This window comes from Sphaerodactylus townsendi, linkage group LG07, assembly GCF_021028975.2.
Source record: "Sphaerodactylus townsendi isolate TG3544 linkage group LG07, MPM_Stown_v2.3, whole genome shotgun sequence".
NCBI lineage: Eukaryota > Metazoa > Chordata > Lepidosauria > Squamata > Sphaerodactylidae > Sphaerodactylus > Sphaerodactylus townsendi.
The window spans coordinates 9,452,366-9,468,708 of NC_059431.1; the positions used below are offsets into that span (position 1 = coordinate 9,452,366).

The following is a 16,343-nucleotide window of genomic DNA, read 5'->3' on the forward strand; positions in this document are numbered from 1 at the left end:
GTAGTTTGAGAAAAAAACTAGATTGTATAGACTGAAGAAGCTTCAGTTTATGATTTAGCCAGATTGGGGCGCCATACAAGGCTTTTGGAATCAGTCTGCCATCAAAGGTTCTCACAGCTGCTGGGACGCATTGTCCCCCTTGAGAGTAGAAGAACCGCCTAATTGCTGCTGCGCACTGATTGGTGGAGAGGGAGATATGCTTGCACTGCTCGATCCAATTCAGATTATATTGGAAACGGATTCCCAAGTAGTTGAAACTTTTGACTTGGTCAATTCTGTCCCCATTGATAGACCATGCTGATGGCTTCCACGATTTTGAGAATGTTACAATTTTGGTATTCTCATGTCTGGTAGATCTTGTTCCTAACGTTTTGCCTGCATCTGTGGCTGGCATCTTCAGAGGTGTATCACAGGGAGAAGTCTTGTTACTCGCCTCTTTCTGTGATACACCTCTGTAACAGACTTCTCTCTGTCATACACTTCTGAAGATGCCAGCCACGATGCAGGCAAAACGTTAGGAATAATCTACCGGACCACAGCCACACAGCCCAGAAAACCCACAACAACCAGTTGAATCTGTCTACGAAAGCCTGCGACAACACAGCAATACAAACTGCTTGGGGGAGGGGGATTTCGCACAGGTCCCACCCCCAAAACAAGCCTGCCCCGTTCTATTTCCCTCAACCCAGGATTTTCAAAAATCGCTAAACCAGCAACTCCAGCACGAACGGCCAGAAAGGAGGTTCTTTATTTCTCTCTCTTCCACCACGCCGTCCACAGTCAGAGAGAATCCGCCTGCCATTGCCCTGCCATTGCAGGGAGACCCCTTTTTCTTCTATTTTGCATGTTGCACATGCGCAGCTACGTAGGTGCAGCCGATTGGATTGTGGAACGATCGGCATGGCTGCGGGGGCTGATCTCTGCATGCCTGTGTAGCTACACATGTGTTGTGGGAAATAACAAAAAAAGAAGTGTCTCCATGCGAAGGTGCGAAAGGGTTCCTTTATAACATCTGCAACCTGTTGTTCATTTTTTCCGTGCGGAATCAACCTGACGATGGGACTTTTGTCTCTCGAAGTTCATACCCCAACAATTTTGCAGGTCTGTAGGTTGGTACTGGACACAAATCTAGCTCTTGTTTGCTGAATTGCTACTTGGTTCTGCAAGGCAGACTGAAGTGTGGCTGGATAAAAAATCAGCAACCATAGCTGAAGTATTTGCCACTGGGGCTCTTCAGAGAAGGATGGAGACCGTGAGCAATCCCTCCTCCTCTGCAAATAGATAAGAACCTAAAGAGAGCCCTGCTGGATCATACCAGTGGTCCATCTAATCCAGTACCCTGTCTCACACAGTGGCCAACCAGTTCCTCTGGAGGTCCAGCAGAAGGGGATAGAGGCCAAGGCCTTCTCCTGATGTTGACTCCTGGCACTGGGATTCAGAAGTTTACTCCCTTTGAATGTGGGCCTTCCCTTTATTTATTTATTTTATTTATTTATTGTTCCACTTATATACCGCCCTCCCCAGGAGGGCTCAGGGCGGTTTACAACACTAGCAAGACAAGTGGAAAACAAAATAGATACAAAGTTAAAAGTTAAAATACAGCGTTCAATTATCATAAATCAATTAAAATATAGATGGCATCCGACTATTAAAACTCCTCTTAAGAGGGGAACAGTGGGCCTTAGATAGTTTTCGGGCACACACATCAGCAGCTGGTCTCCCCAAAGGCCCGGTGGAATAACTCAGTCTTGCAGGCCCTGCGGAACTCATTAAGGTCCCGCAGGGCCCGGACAGCTGGAGGGAGAGCATTCCACCAGGCAGGGGCCAGGGCCGTAAAAGCCCTGGCCCTAGTGAAGGCCAGCTGCATCATAGAGGGGGCGGGGATCACCAGCAAATTGGCCTCTGCTGAACGCAGAGACCGACGTGGGACATATGGGGCCAGACGGTCTCGTATGTACGAGGTGGGATTATTGTAGGTGGGATCGGAATGCTAATGGGTTCCTTGACTCCCTCTTCTTAGGAGTCAAAATCCTGGCAGCTCACTCATTCTTCTGGAGGCGAAGGACTTCTTGGAATGGGTGATTCCAACCCCTTCTGTCTGGGAGGCAGGAAGACTTTTTTGTCACTTCCTCCCAGAGGTCTAGGAGCCATCTTATTCACTATTTTTCCTGCCTCTCAAGGGAGAGCACGTTTGGCTAGGCACTTTCACTTTTGTTCTCACACTCACTCTTTTCTTTTTGTCTCTGTTTTTGTCTCTGTCGTCTGATTTATGATTGCGAGGGGAGAGTAGGTCAGAGTTTCCCGCCTTTTTTCTCTCTTTCAAAATAGCGGCTCCTTCCAAGATCCTCAGGGAAGCATATACAGCCCTCCATTCAAATCAACCTTTAAAGATAAGTTAAACAGAAATAACTGGTGAACTTCATAGCAGGATAGGTATCTGAGTGTCAGCCTCTGCCCTGATCCAACCCCTTCGTCATACTGTCTCACTAAGAAAGCAGAAGTTCAGAACTGAATGGCCCAGGCCAGCCATATCTGATCAGTCCCCTGGTTTTCCATAATTGAAGAAAAAATTGCCTCTATTGGACAGTCAGTGGATTCACTTTGCCCTTTGTCCTATTCAGAAGCTTATAGGAAATTAAAAGTTCAACTACTGGATAGAGAGTTCTCTACCCTAATCACTGCAGCCAAGAAAACGTGCTCCCCCCTGTATTTTTCTCTCCCATTTGAACGGGGCCACTTGGCACACTACCTGTATTGCTTAATAAACCCTGTTCAAAGGAGAGCCATAATGCTCGCCAGGTTTAATGTTATGCCTTCTGCCTTGTTACATGGCAGATTTAATAAGCAAGAAAAGGCTAAAAGATTGTGCCCATGTAACAATGGCTCAGTTGAATCTCTGGCCCACCAATTACTACACTGTCTCAGATTCAAGGAAATCAGATCCAAGTATGTGAATTTTACTCCTTTACATTTACCCGATCTCCCCGATTTAATTAGATTACACTACTTGTTGGACAACCCTGATCCTTCTCTCTGTATGATAGTGGCAGACTTTCTCCTGGAAATTACTAAACGCCAGTAGATTTCCTTCGTCCTAACATGTATTTCCTGTATTGTATATGCTTTTTAATCCATTTTTTATTATTGTTGTACTGCTGTTTATGCCAATAAAGGCTTGCTTCATATCTGGTCAGATCTCGGAGGTTTGGCAGGGTTAGACCTGGTTCATAATTGGACGGGAGACCACCAGGAATCCCAGGGTCACTATGCAGAGCTAGACCAAGGCAGATCACCTGCAAAGATCTCTGGCCTTGGAAACCCTACGGCTTTGCCATCAGTTGACTTCCTCAAGATGGGACTTTCCACCATATGCTTCTCTGTCTGAGATGTCCACATACAGGAAATTTGCACTACATCCGCCTTACGAAACCAGGAGACCCACAAAAACGTAGGCTCTGATTCCAGTAAAGGATTAAAAAACATTTCGTTAAAGTCGATTTCATTTCGTGACTGTTTACAACATCAGACCTTCCTGTTGGAGCGATCCCTGAAGTGTTCCAGCGGCAGCCAAGATTTCTAAAAGAGTTCGTTTATCGACTACTGGCTAGATTAACGGTTCACAATCTAATTCACTCTCGCTGCGTCGGAAGAATAAATGCTGCCTTCAAGTCCTTTCGAGAGATAATGTATCTGATGGGGGGGGGGGAAATACCCCACACACTCATCCTCTTTTGGAAAGTTTCATATCAAAAACATCAGCAAACGAAACTCCGCGCCGTTGCCTTTAATTTTTGTTTTTGTACACAATCGGCTTATGCGCTGCCATGATCCTTGGCCTCTGAAAGGAATTTGTTTAAACAAACCCAAGTTACAAGACAAGAAGCAGGAATGAGTCACAAACAAAATACAGACATATTCGCTCATATAAATAAGGATCTGCGTGTCCAGCTTCCCAAAGTCTGGTTCTCATTAATTGTAAACAAGCCCAAGAAAACATTTAAAAACCCCTTGTGCAAGACACACACTACCCTGAGGAACTGGCTATTGTGGGTTTTCCAGGCTGTGTGGCCGTGGTCTAGTAGTTTTTGCTCTTAACATTTTGCCTGCATCTACGGGCTTTCAGAGGAGGGTGACTGAGCTGTGTCTTCTACAAACTCCCGTGTAGCTTTATCAAAGGCACCATCTCCCAGCGTGGTGTAGTAGTTAAGAGCAGATCTGGAGAACCGCGTTTGATTCCCCGCTCCTCCGCCTGAGTGGCAGAGGCTTATCTGGTGGACCAGATGGGTTTCCGCACTCCTGCATTCCTGCTGGGTGACCTAGGGCTAGTCACAGTTCTCTCAGGACTCTCTCAGCCCCAACTACCTCACAAGGTGTCTGTTGTGGGGAGAGGAAGGGAAAGGATATTCAAAAAGGATATTGAAGACATAGAAAAAGTGCAGAGAACGGCAACGAGGATGATTGAGGGACTGGAGCACCTTCCTTATGAGGAGAGGCTGCAGCGTTTGGGACTCTCGTTTGGAGAGGAGACGTCTGAGGGGGGATAGGATTGAAGTCTATAAAATTATGCATGGGGTCGAAAATGTTGACAGGGAGAAATTTTTCTCTCTTTCTCACAATACTAGAACCAGGGGGCATACATTGAAAATGCTGGGGGGAAGAATTAGGACTAATAAAAGGAAACACTTCTTCACGCAACGTGTGATTGGTGTTTGGAATATGCTGCCACAGGAGGGGGTGATGGCCACTAACCTGGATAGCTTTAAAAAGGCCTTGGACAGATTTATGGAGGAGAAGTTGATTTATGGCTACCAATCTTGATCCTCCTTGATCTGAGATTGCAAAGGCCTTAACTGTCCAGGTGCTCGGGAGCAACAGCCTCAGAAGGCCGTTGCTTTCACATCCTGCCTGTGAGCTCCCAATGGCACCTGGTGGGCCACTGCGAGTAGCAGAGAGCTGGACTAGATGGACTCTGGTCTGATCCAGCTGGCTTGTTCTTATGTTCTTAAGGAGCTTGTAAGCCACCTTGAGTTACAGGAGAGAAAGGTGGGGTATAAATCCAAACTCCTCCTCCTCCTCCTCCTGTTCTTCTTCTTTTTGGAAAGCGATGGACACAACCCAATATACCTGGGAAGGTGTGGGCTGGGTGCAGCTGGCTGAGCCCTGACGCAGTTGTATGAAGACGGCAACTTGTGCCACACATGGCCCGAGCGAAAGGCTATAGAAGGCACGGCTGTTTCAGTAGCTGGCCTGAAGTTTTTTTTCCGTTTGGTTTGAGCCACAACCCCCCCTCCTCCTCCTCTTCTTCTTCCTCTTCCTCTTCCTCTTCCTCTTCCTCTTCTTCCTCTTCTTCTTCTTCCTCCTCCTCCTCCTCCTCCTCCTCCTCCTGTCAAAGCATTTTCAGTTAATTACAGGATATCCACGACACCATCTCCTAGCCTCATTAACACCTTCAGTTTTCAATAAAATTCCTCAACATTTGGATGGCAGACCCAGCCACTGCTCAATTAGACAGGAACAGTGCCTGTGAGGCGCACCCTTCTCCTGAACGGAAACACAACACGTGAGAGCTCTCTTCCCTTCTCTGCTCCCTGAATGATGAAATTCTCCTTCGATCAGCTCTTCAACTGGTTCTTTCAAGTATCTCTGTTCACAGTTGAAGCCTCACTGCCTTCTCTGGCTGCTACCCTGCTTCTCTGCTGACCAGTTTCTGAGGTGGGCCCCATCTGCATGGAGAAGAAGAGTTTGGATTTCTGCCTTGCTTGCTTTCTTGTAAGGAGGCTCAGAGTGGCTGACAAACTCCTTTCTCTTCCCCTCCCCACAACAGACACCTTCTGAGGTGGGGGGGGGGGGGCTGAGAGAGTTCTGAGATAACTGTGACTAGCTCAAGGTCACTCACAGCTCAAGGTCACTCACAGGAGCAGCAGTGGCATAGGAGGTTAAGAGCTCATGTATCTAATCTGGAGGAACCGGGTTTGATTCCCCGCTCTGCCCCTGAGCTGTGGAGGCTTATCTGGGGAATTCAGGTTAGCCTGTGCATTCCCACACATGCCAGCTGGGTGACCTTCGGCTAGTCACAGCTTCTCGGGGCTCTCTCAGCCCCACCCACCTCACAGGGTGTTTGTTGTGAGGGGGGAAGGGCAAGGAGATTGTAAGCCCTTTTGAGTCTCCTGCAGGAGAGAAAGGGGGGATATAAATCCAAACTCTTCTTCTAGGAGCAGCGAAATAAATCCAGTTAGCCCGATAAGAGTCTGCCACTCGTGTGTTTCCGCACTCCGTGGGGAATCAATCCCGGTGCTCCAGATTAGAGTCCATCCCTTTTAACCATCGTGCCTTGCTGGCTCTGGAATCTGGTCAGCCACCCTGTGAAAGAAGACGCTAAACCAGATGGTTTGACCCAGCCGAGCTCTTCGTATGTCCTTCTCTCAAACTTGTTTGGGGTGGGACACACTGTCAAAGTGTAGCCGACCCACTTTTGTTGTTGCTCTCCTGATTTTGCAAGGCGGACGTACTACAAATTTCCTGCATATGGACATCTTGGGAAGAGAAGTATTAATGGTGGGACGGGCAGTGGTGGGATCCAAAAATTTTAGTAACAGGTTCCCATGGTGGTGGGATTCAAACAGTGGCATAGCGCCAATGGGGATGGGCGGGGCACAACGGGGGCGTGGCCGGGCATTCCGGGAGCGGGGCATTAATAATTTCTCTGTTACTGTAAAAAACTCTTACTGTAAAAAAAAAGTTCCTAATTTCCAGCTGGTATCTTTCTGTCCATAATTTAAACTCATTATAGCAAGTCCTATCGTCTACTGCCAACAGAAACAACTGTCCTCTAATTGACTGCCTGTCAAATACTTAATACTTTCAAATACTTAATTTTGTTTCTAGAAATCAAAAGACGGATACTTTCCTTAAACAAGGAACTTGACCATATTTCTAAAACATGTTTTGAAAACAGCCCAACAGGGGGAATGATCCCGTTTTCTACCTTCGCTAACCAGCCACATAGGAAACAACAGGACTTCATGATTTTTGGACCTAATGGAATTTCTAACTTAAAAGCAGACCCAATTAGCAACCCCCTCTCGGCACACACAAATAATTAGTAACCCACTCTCGGGAACTGGTGAGAACCTGCTGGATCACACCTCTGGGGACGGGCCATCTGGTTGCAGTCAACCGACAGCGAGGCCCGTGGGGTTTTCAAGGCCAGAGATCTTTGCAGGAGATTTGCCATGGTCTGGCTCTGCATACCAACCCTGGGCTTCCTGATGGTCTACTATGAACCAGATCTGACCCTGCTTAACTTCTGACATCTTACCAGATATGTCTGGCCTGGGCCATTGAGTTCTGGACTTCCGCTTTCTTAGTGAGACTGTATGATGTGGAGCTTGGACCAGGCCGGAGGCTGAAGCTCAGATATCTATCCCACCATGAAATTCACCATGAAACCAGCTATTATCTTTAAAGGTTGATTTGAGTGTATGACCATATAAGTCTTCTGAGCTCCTTGGAGAATGGGGTGATCTCCCAGAATTTGGACTCCTAGAAAGAGTGAATCAAGGAACTCACTTGTAATTACCAGCAGTGGCGTAGGAGGTTAAGAGCTCGTGTATCTAATCTGGAGGAACCGGGTTTGATTCCCATCTCTGCCGCCTGAGCTGTGGAGGCTTATCTGGGGAATTCAGATTAGCCTGTGCACTCCCACACACGCCAGCTGGGTGACCTTGGACTAGTCACAGCTTCTCGGAGCTCTCTCAGCCCCACCCACCTCACAGGGTGTTTGTTGTGAGGGGGGAAGGGCAAGGAGATTGTAAGCCCCTTTGAGTCTCCTGCAGGAGAGAAAAGGGGGATATAAATCGCAACTCTTCTTCTTCTTCTTCTAATCCCACCTACACCCAGGATGGGGCACTCAAGGGCTAATAGGTTGGGGAACAGAGGTGAGGAAAATACTGCCTTTCTTAAAAGGTATTTACAGACAGACCACTTTTACACCCTGAAGGCTAACGTGCTTGTCCCGAGACAGCAATGCATTGTAAATCTTTATACCAAAAATTCATATGTTCTCATACATGCAAAAGTTCTCCTTGAAACTTCTAAACCAAATAATGCTATCAGCTTACAATGTAAATAATACAAATGTTAACACCTTGTAAATAATTTATCATAGTTTCACAATCATGTTTGGGTTTGGGCTGACCAAACTCCGGTGCGTTTGGTTTCGGAATCCTTTCAATGGCCCAATTCCTAGGAGTCAAGAAGTGAAATACTACAAACAGAATTTGAATAATGTCTAAATAAAGTTAAACAACAAAGGGGGGTATTACTCACTTATAGCTCTAGTATGCAAAACTCTCAAAGCATTACGTGTATAATAATATTTGACTCTGGCGCTTCCTACAAAATGAAATAAACAGGAAGGAAACTTTGTAGGAAGAGTCAGACACCCTGTGAGGTGGGTGGGGCTGAGAGAGCTCCAAAGAACTGTGACTAACCCATCATCACCCAGCTGGCATGTGTTGGAATGCACAAGCTAATCTGGTTCACCAGATAAGCCTTCACATCTTACGTGGCAGAGCAGGGAATCAAACCCGGTTCTCCAGATTAGAGTGCACCTGCTCTTAACCACAACACCAATCTGGCTCTCTACTCAGACTAACAAGGCAACCCTTTGAAATTCTTTACAAAGAACTAGCGGGCCCGGCCACGCGTTGCTGTGGCTAAGTCTGGTGAAGTGGAAAAGAAAGAAAAGGGGAAGCGAACGATTCGAACATGTGTCATTGCACAATGCTTGTAAGGGAGGGGAGGGACAAGGGGCCTCTCTCTCCCCTCCCTCTCTCCTGTTCTCTTGCATGGCAACCCACCCCGTCCCTCCCTAAAGTTCCCCTTCTTCTGCTAGGGTGGGTGGGCCATGTCCAGGTGGCTGGACCTGTCCCTTTCAATCCATTCCCTTGCAGGCAAATTACCTAGCTGAAAACACACTGGGAGGCATGAGCTACGTAGTGTTCAAATTTCAGAGTGTTTGGTCCAGCAAACCCCCGGACTCTCCCTCACCTTCCCCTTCCTCCGCTAGAGTGGGTGGGCCATGTCCAGATGGCAGGCCCCATCTGTTTCACTCCAGATGGCAGCGGTTTGCAAGGAAGGCATGGTTGGTTCCCTTGTATCAGAGGGTGTTGCTTTGACGGCCAGCAGATGGCGCTGTTGCGGCTGGTTGGTTCCAACTGTCACAGGTGTGGCATGTACACAATAACGGGCACAGTTGTGACATGTACACAACAGGAGGTGTGGAAACAGTATGGAAACCTGGCTGCACGCAAATGCAACATTGTGTGAAAATTTCAAAGCAATCAGTCCAGTAGTTTGGGAGATTACCTGTCAGCAGAAAAATGCACTGATAGATTTTTATATATATAGATGGGGTTGTTGTTGTTTGTTGTTGTTGTTGTTGAAAGGATCGCTTTATTTGTTATGTGTGCTTGTACTTGAACTGTTAGCCACTTCACATACTATCTGTAAATTTTGGGATTTTTTGGCACCTTCAAGTCACAGCAGACTCATAGCAAACTGCAAGGTTTTCAAGACATGAGATACTGTAATATTTCTCTGTATTGTATGCCGTTTTCCATCTTTCCACTGTTATTCATAATCTCTAGTCCTGGGCCCCTTCCGCACATGCAGAATAATGCACTTTCAATCCACTTTCACAATTGTTTGCAAGTGGGTTTGACTATTTCGCACAGTAAAATCCAGCTGCAAAGTGGAATGAAAGCACATTATTCTGCATATATGGAAGGGGCTCTAGGGAATCTTTCTATCAGTCCTGCATTAATGATATTTCTGCAGTCTTCTTGACAATCTCTGACAATCCTGTTGACTCCAAAAATGCAATCACAATTTTCTCTCGCCCTGCAGCCCTCTCGCCATTAAAGAAACGCTTCAAGCGCTGCGAAATCGAAGCGATCCAGTGCGAAGTGCGCAAGATGTGTGACTACACCAAGATCCTTTCCACAAAGAAGAACTTGGATCACGTCAACAAAATCCTGAAAGCCAAGCGGCTGCAGAGACAATCAAAGACGGGCAATAACTTTGTCAAAAAGAGGAGAGGGCGTCCCCGCAAGCAACCCCTCTCCTTTGACGAGGATTCCAGAGACCAAATGCCAGTTTTGGAAAAATGTGTTGACCTGCCATGCAAGCGTGGTCAAAGATTCACGCTCAACCCTTTAATATTGGAACAAGCAGCCAGTCAAGATACAATCACGGCCACCATTGAGGCCGTAATACATATGGCCCGAGAGACCACACAGCCTCCCCCGCCGCCACCTCCCTCTCCACGGACAGCCAGAGCGGGAAAACGAAAAAACAAATCGCAGCAGCATCCAGAGGAAGATGAAGTGAAAGTCAAGAGGCATCGGAAATGTAGAGGAAGCGAAAATGAATGCCTTCCCTAGTTGCAGACTTGGCCGATCTGAGGACAGTGCCGGCTAGCTAGCGCCCCGGGACCACAGCCCGGCACCCGGAATTAGGCAGGTCTGCTCGACGCCTTCCACGGAATCAGATTTGCTCTGTATTTCAGTAACACAGAGCCCTGATGAGTTCAGCTAGGAACAACCAGTAATAATAATAATAATAATAATAATAATAATTACAATAATGACACATCTTTGGCATTAGCCCTTAGGTTGATAGCAAGAGAGGGTACAGAGGGAGATTTTCCCCCCGAAAAGGAGTAATTATCTGCTTCACGGAGTTTCTGCTACAAATCTGCGGTGTGGTTTGTGTCTCTCCAAGGATAAGGGGGTTCACTCAAAGTCGCTAGAGATTCATACGCAGCGGGGACTGGCAGCATCCATATGAGAATTGTCAATGTCGTTCTGAACAGAGGTCCTTGCTTCTTTGACTGATGTGATGGTGAGGGATAATGGAGCAGGGCCAGCTTCTTCAACTGGTACAGAGTCACAGGGGGAAAACTCATGTCCGATGAAAGTTCTCCCTCCCTTGGCTATTTTAAAGGCACAAGAGCCTTGGCCAGTAAAAACGTTGGCAATCCTCACAATGGTAACTGGAGGTGAACTTTTGCTTTTCAACAACAACTAAAAGTGTGTGTGAATTCCTCAGCTGTTCACTTGGTTTTAATCTGCTTTGACAATATTTGCCTTTTTGTTTTATAGGGGTGGTTTTAAAAAAAAAAGACCTTTGCCGAATTTCGGCCAACTGGATCCCAAGAGATCTGACTCACTAGTTTGGAATTTGACAGTTTTCCCCCCACCTTGTCTCAATAATATGATGCAAGTAAGCAGATGGGTGAGTGCAGGAGGCAATATTACAAGAGCACTGCTCTCCTGAGAAAAGAGCACTCTCCTAGAAAGCAACGGAATAGCTTAGGCCCCTTCCGCACATGCAGAATAATACGCTTTCAATCTACTTTGCAGCTGGATTTTACTGAGCAAAATAGCCAAATCCACTTGCAAACAATTGTGAAAGTGGATTAAAAATGCATTATTCTACACTTGCGGAAGGGGCCTCGGGGTTTCACATCAAAAGCAAAACTCAATCTCTCTCAGACATATCAAACCTTCCAACATAGTGACTTGGCACTCCCCTTAGCGATGTTATCAAGAGCTTACCAACGCCTGCATAAATTTTGCCTAAAATGCCAAGCCAGTAGAAACCCTGGGTGCAAAATTCATCGCAGGTTTGGAATCCAAGCAGTATAAATGCCTTGATTTTAAAAAAAAACAAAAAACAAAATAAAGACAACAGCGTAGGTAGTTTAAAAAAATAATAATCCACACAGCGAACGAAACTCGAGGGAAAACAAAAATTATGTCATTTCTTGGCAAAATGTTGAAATTGAAATAACAGAATAAGTGTTCTTATCTAAAATAATAATAATAATAATAATTGAAACGTTCAAAGGGTATCGCCACTGCAGTCGTATTAATGCCACTTTGGACAGATTTTTTTCCAAGTTGTGGTTGCCTTAATAAACCGAAAAAAAGTAATTTTTTTTCTTTTGTACATAATGTAATTATTTAAAAAAAATATGAAGGGAATCATTCTGCATGGGACACAAAACTGTGTGTGACGAATCGTCTTTTTTCCAATCGTCAGTTTCAATCGTCCAGTTCAAATTCAAAGTGTACTTTTAGCCACCAGTATTTTTTTAAGCTTGGATATATCTATATATCTGTATCTGAAGCATTTCCTTAGCCAAAACAAGAATAATCAGTAGTCGCTGTTCTTTTGGTTGAAGCGAAATTGTTGAACTGAAATGCAAAGATTCGTAAAGAATGTACTGTTACATTGCAGCGATAATGCATTCTTCTGAAAGAAAATCAAAAGTCAGTCGTTGAAATTTTAAACAAGGACTAACCGGTCTCTTTCCTTTGCTTCGTAAATTTGTTCCGAGTATCCTTGTATAGGTCCGCGGTAGTTAGAGAGATAAGGAAGGCACAATGCAGTAATTCGCCAATCTGATGTGAAAACAAATCTCATGATTCGTAGAGTCTTCCGAGCGTTACTAAAAAGAAACCCAACCCCTGACCACACCTCAATTCTTACGTGTTTCTTTCCTGTCGCTTATTTGTCAGTTGGAAACGTTGTATGGTTCATGCAAAATCCAAAACGAAGACAAAAATCAATAACAATTCTTTTGATTAGGATCAACCAAGTTAACCCAGAAATGTGCTAGCTCTCGGCCTCACCACAATGCTCTATCGTGTGTTGATGTGCGCGCGCGCATGCCGTTAATTCACAACTGATTTGTGGCAACCCTGTAGGGTTTTCAAGATAAGATACGTTCAGAGGTGAATTCACCATTGCCTGCCTCCATGTCACAACCCTGGTATTCCTTGGAAGTCACCCACCTAAATTCTAACCAGGGCTGACCCCACTTAGCTTCTGAGGACTGACAAGAACAGGCCAGCCTAGGGCTAAGCTTTCACTGCGCATAAGCATAAGCATTTTATTGTCATTGTGCACGCACAACGAAATTTACAGCAGCATTCCTCGATGCACACAATTTCAGACTCATACATCATCATCCTCCACCCATCCCTACACAGCCCCAAATACATCAATATGAAGCAGCGGAGTTCAACATAGCCACAGCTCTAGAGTAGAAGCTGTCTCTAAGCCTCTTGGTCCTAGTTCTGAGGGCCCTGTATCGTCTGCCAGATGGTAGCAGTTTAAAAAGAGAGTGTGCTGGATGAGACGGGTCCCTCGGAATATTTTGGGCTTTCTTTAGGCTTCGGGCATTATAGATTTCTTCCAAGGAGGGGAGAGGGCAGCCGATAATCCTTTGTGCAGTGGTGATCACCCTTGGGAGCGCCTTCCTAACTGAGCAAGGCTGTTACTGATAGGATGTCTTGGAGGACATTGATTCGAAGGGTCGCCATGAGTTGGAACTTGATGGCACTTAAAACAGACAAACAACTGGGATTTTTAAGGATGGAAGAAGAAGAAGAGTTTGGATTTGTATCCCCCCTTTCTCTCCTGCAGGAGACTCCAAGGGGCTGACAATCTCCTCGCCCTTTCCCCCTCACAACAAGCACCCTGTGAGGTGGGTGGGGCTGAGAGAGCTCCGAGAAGCTGTGACTAGCCCAAGGTCACCCAGCTGGCGTGTGTGGGAGTGCACAGGCTAATCGGAATTCCCCAGATAAGCCTCCACAGCTCAGGCGGCAGAGCCGGGAATCCGACCCGGTTCCTCCAGATTAGATGCACGAGCTCTTAACCTCCTACGCCACTGCTGCTCACAGGCTGATTCATCAGGCCATGGTGCTGAGCTGCGATCTTGCAGGCGTCGTCTGAGGGACGCAAGCGGGCAATTAGGTTAACTTGACAGCTGGCGTTGTGTCACCTGACATCCCGTTCTCTGGGAAAATATAGACAGCCCACATGATCCCTTCTTTGCTCTCAGAAACCACCCTAAGCCCATTTAAAATCCTCCAAAAGTTGCCATTCAGACTACTCCCCCTGAGCTGACGCGCGTGCTCCAGCATAGGCCCAAGTTTCCAAATTCAAGCAAGTTTACCCATTCTCCTCATTATTGGGAAATACTTTGCGGGCATCCCCTTTTTATGTCTGTGTTGAAATTAACCAAAGGGATGGGCTAACTTCTGTCCACACAGCACCCTTACGCTTACTTTGGATTTGTATGGGGTACCAGAAACATGCAGACCTACCAAATGCCATCTCATGTATCTACCATTGCAATGAATATAGGTTCCACAGGATAATTGTATAGCCATATGGGAGCAAAAACTCCCAGATTATGGCCACACAGCCCAGAAAACCCGAAGTAGCCAGTTGATTCCAGCCATGAAAGCCTTTGACAATCCCTTGACCTCTGACCTTGGAAAGCCACTCCCATTCAGAATAGACAGTATTGAACTTGACAGACTAATGGTCTGAAATTACACGGAAGATGCATGTGTTGAAGAAGTGAAGAACCTTGCATTCTGAGATATGTCAAAGACATGTTAAATCCATTGGCTTCAAGGTGGATTCTTCCCCTCCCCACAGAAGAAATCACGGGAAGCCACACAAGATTTCTGTGGGAAAAAAACCCCCAAAATCTTGAAATCTAAGCCACACAAGATAGATTTCAAGATTTTTTGGGTTTTTTCCCACAAAAATTGGCAAACAAAACATCAAGAGAGCAATGTAAAACTTTGATCCACGGTTAGCTGTTGGACCAGAGACTGAAACATACTTCTGCTGATCTCATCTGGGTCGGAAATATTACCACATGGGGGCAAAGCAACGCTATAAAATGGCAAGAGAAATTAGTGTTTTGCATGCCATGTAACCTATCGATACAAGTCGCTGACAAGAATATGATAAAGGAATGCATTACATGCACATGGTCTATTTTCACAACTTGAGGTATTATGCAAGAATATTTCAGGATTTTTTTTATCCTCCCCTTAAACTCCCTCCCTCCCCACCTCTCTCTCTCACACACACACAAGAAATGTTTAAATTCTTCATGTACCCTCATCAAAACTGAGCATTGTTCAAACATTTGGTCTGAAAATAAGCAAGGATTAGGTTTCAGTCCTTGACACAATTCCACCCCAGCAGTATTGTGAGAGGGTTCTGAGTAACTGGGACCTTTCCACATGTGGAACTTCCTTTGTGGATCAGGGAATTAATATATTAATGTGCCTGTTGAATGCTAATATATTAATGAATGACATCATGTTGACATGTACCCCGTTCCTTGCCAGAGGAAAGAAGGCCCCGATAAAAACCAATCACAGTGGAAAGTGTCATGGAAATATAAAAAGAAACATGGAAGCAATTGAACTTCCATTCTTCCACAATATAACTGAAAACAAAACTTGCTCTAAAAACGTTTGCATTTGGGGGCATCACAGTAACTATAGGCTTAAAGATGCTGTGGGCTCCAACCGTTCCTACTCTGAAATTTAATCATTTCAGGTAGAGCATAAAGCTGCCTCTGTTGAATGAGACCCTTGGTCCATCAGGGTCCGTGTCTTTTCCTCAGAGGCGTAGCTTCTTTCGCCCCTGCCCTGGAACACCCCCACCACATCCCGACGGGCACGCACCCGGTGCGTCGCCCCCCCTCTGCCCCCTTGGAGTTACGCCTCTGCTTCTCTTACTGAACCAGGGTCACCTGGAGGATTCTCTCCTGTCACCTGATCCCTCCAACGGGAGATGCCAGATATCGAACATGAGACTTTTGGCAGGCAAAGCTGATGTTCTACCACTGAGCCATAGCTTTTCAACCAAAACCCGGAGCCAAGATCTTTCCAAGGTCTGTATTCTGGTGAGCACATACCCTTTGGTTCTCCCGTGGGAATGTCCTGCAGGACTCGGCCTGTTGCTGACGGAAGGGTTCAATTTTTCGTTGTTGTATATGCCTCCCCTGCCCAGAAGGATAAAAACAGTACGACGCAACCATTTCTTCTGATTTGCACCCCAATCCTAAACTGGCATTTGTGTTCGCACTGCTGGTATGACGTCATTATTTGAAGCCTTGTAGTTAGCATGTCTCCCAAGTTCTTAAATAGCTAGTGCAGCAATTCTTCGGATCGGGGTGGTTAATTAGAAGCACATTTCAGCCAAGGAAAGAATAGGACAGACGAGAATTAAAGGAAAAGAGCTGTCAATTTTGTCAGTGTGGATAAAAGGTACAAGCCCCTGTTGATTGGGTTGTTTATTTTTTTGAAAAGCTGTTTCTTAAATAGTTAATAATGAATGCACACAAAGCGTTAAATATGTATATACTGTATTTCAAAAATTAAACAAAAAAATCCTACAAAAAAGAAAAGGGGCACAAGATTGTTCTATAAGCTGGCTACTTTTTAGTTTGTACTCAT

General features: G+C 45.7%; 1 protein-coding gene across 1 annotated transcript in view; it reads left to right on the plus strand.

Annotated features, from left to right (window-relative positions):
- Nucleotides 1–10,714, plus strand: part of SETBP1 (SET binding protein 1) — a 291,370-nt gene extending 280,656 nt beyond the window's left edge. The window contains 1 exon segment of the mRNA XM_048503805.1: nucleotides 9,910–10,714. Within this exon segment, the coding sequence (XP_048359762.1) occupies nucleotides 9,910–10,445 (536 nt within the window). The 3' untranslated portion in view covers nucleotides 10,446–10,714.
- Nucleotides 10,715–16,343: the final 5,629 nt, after the last annotated feature.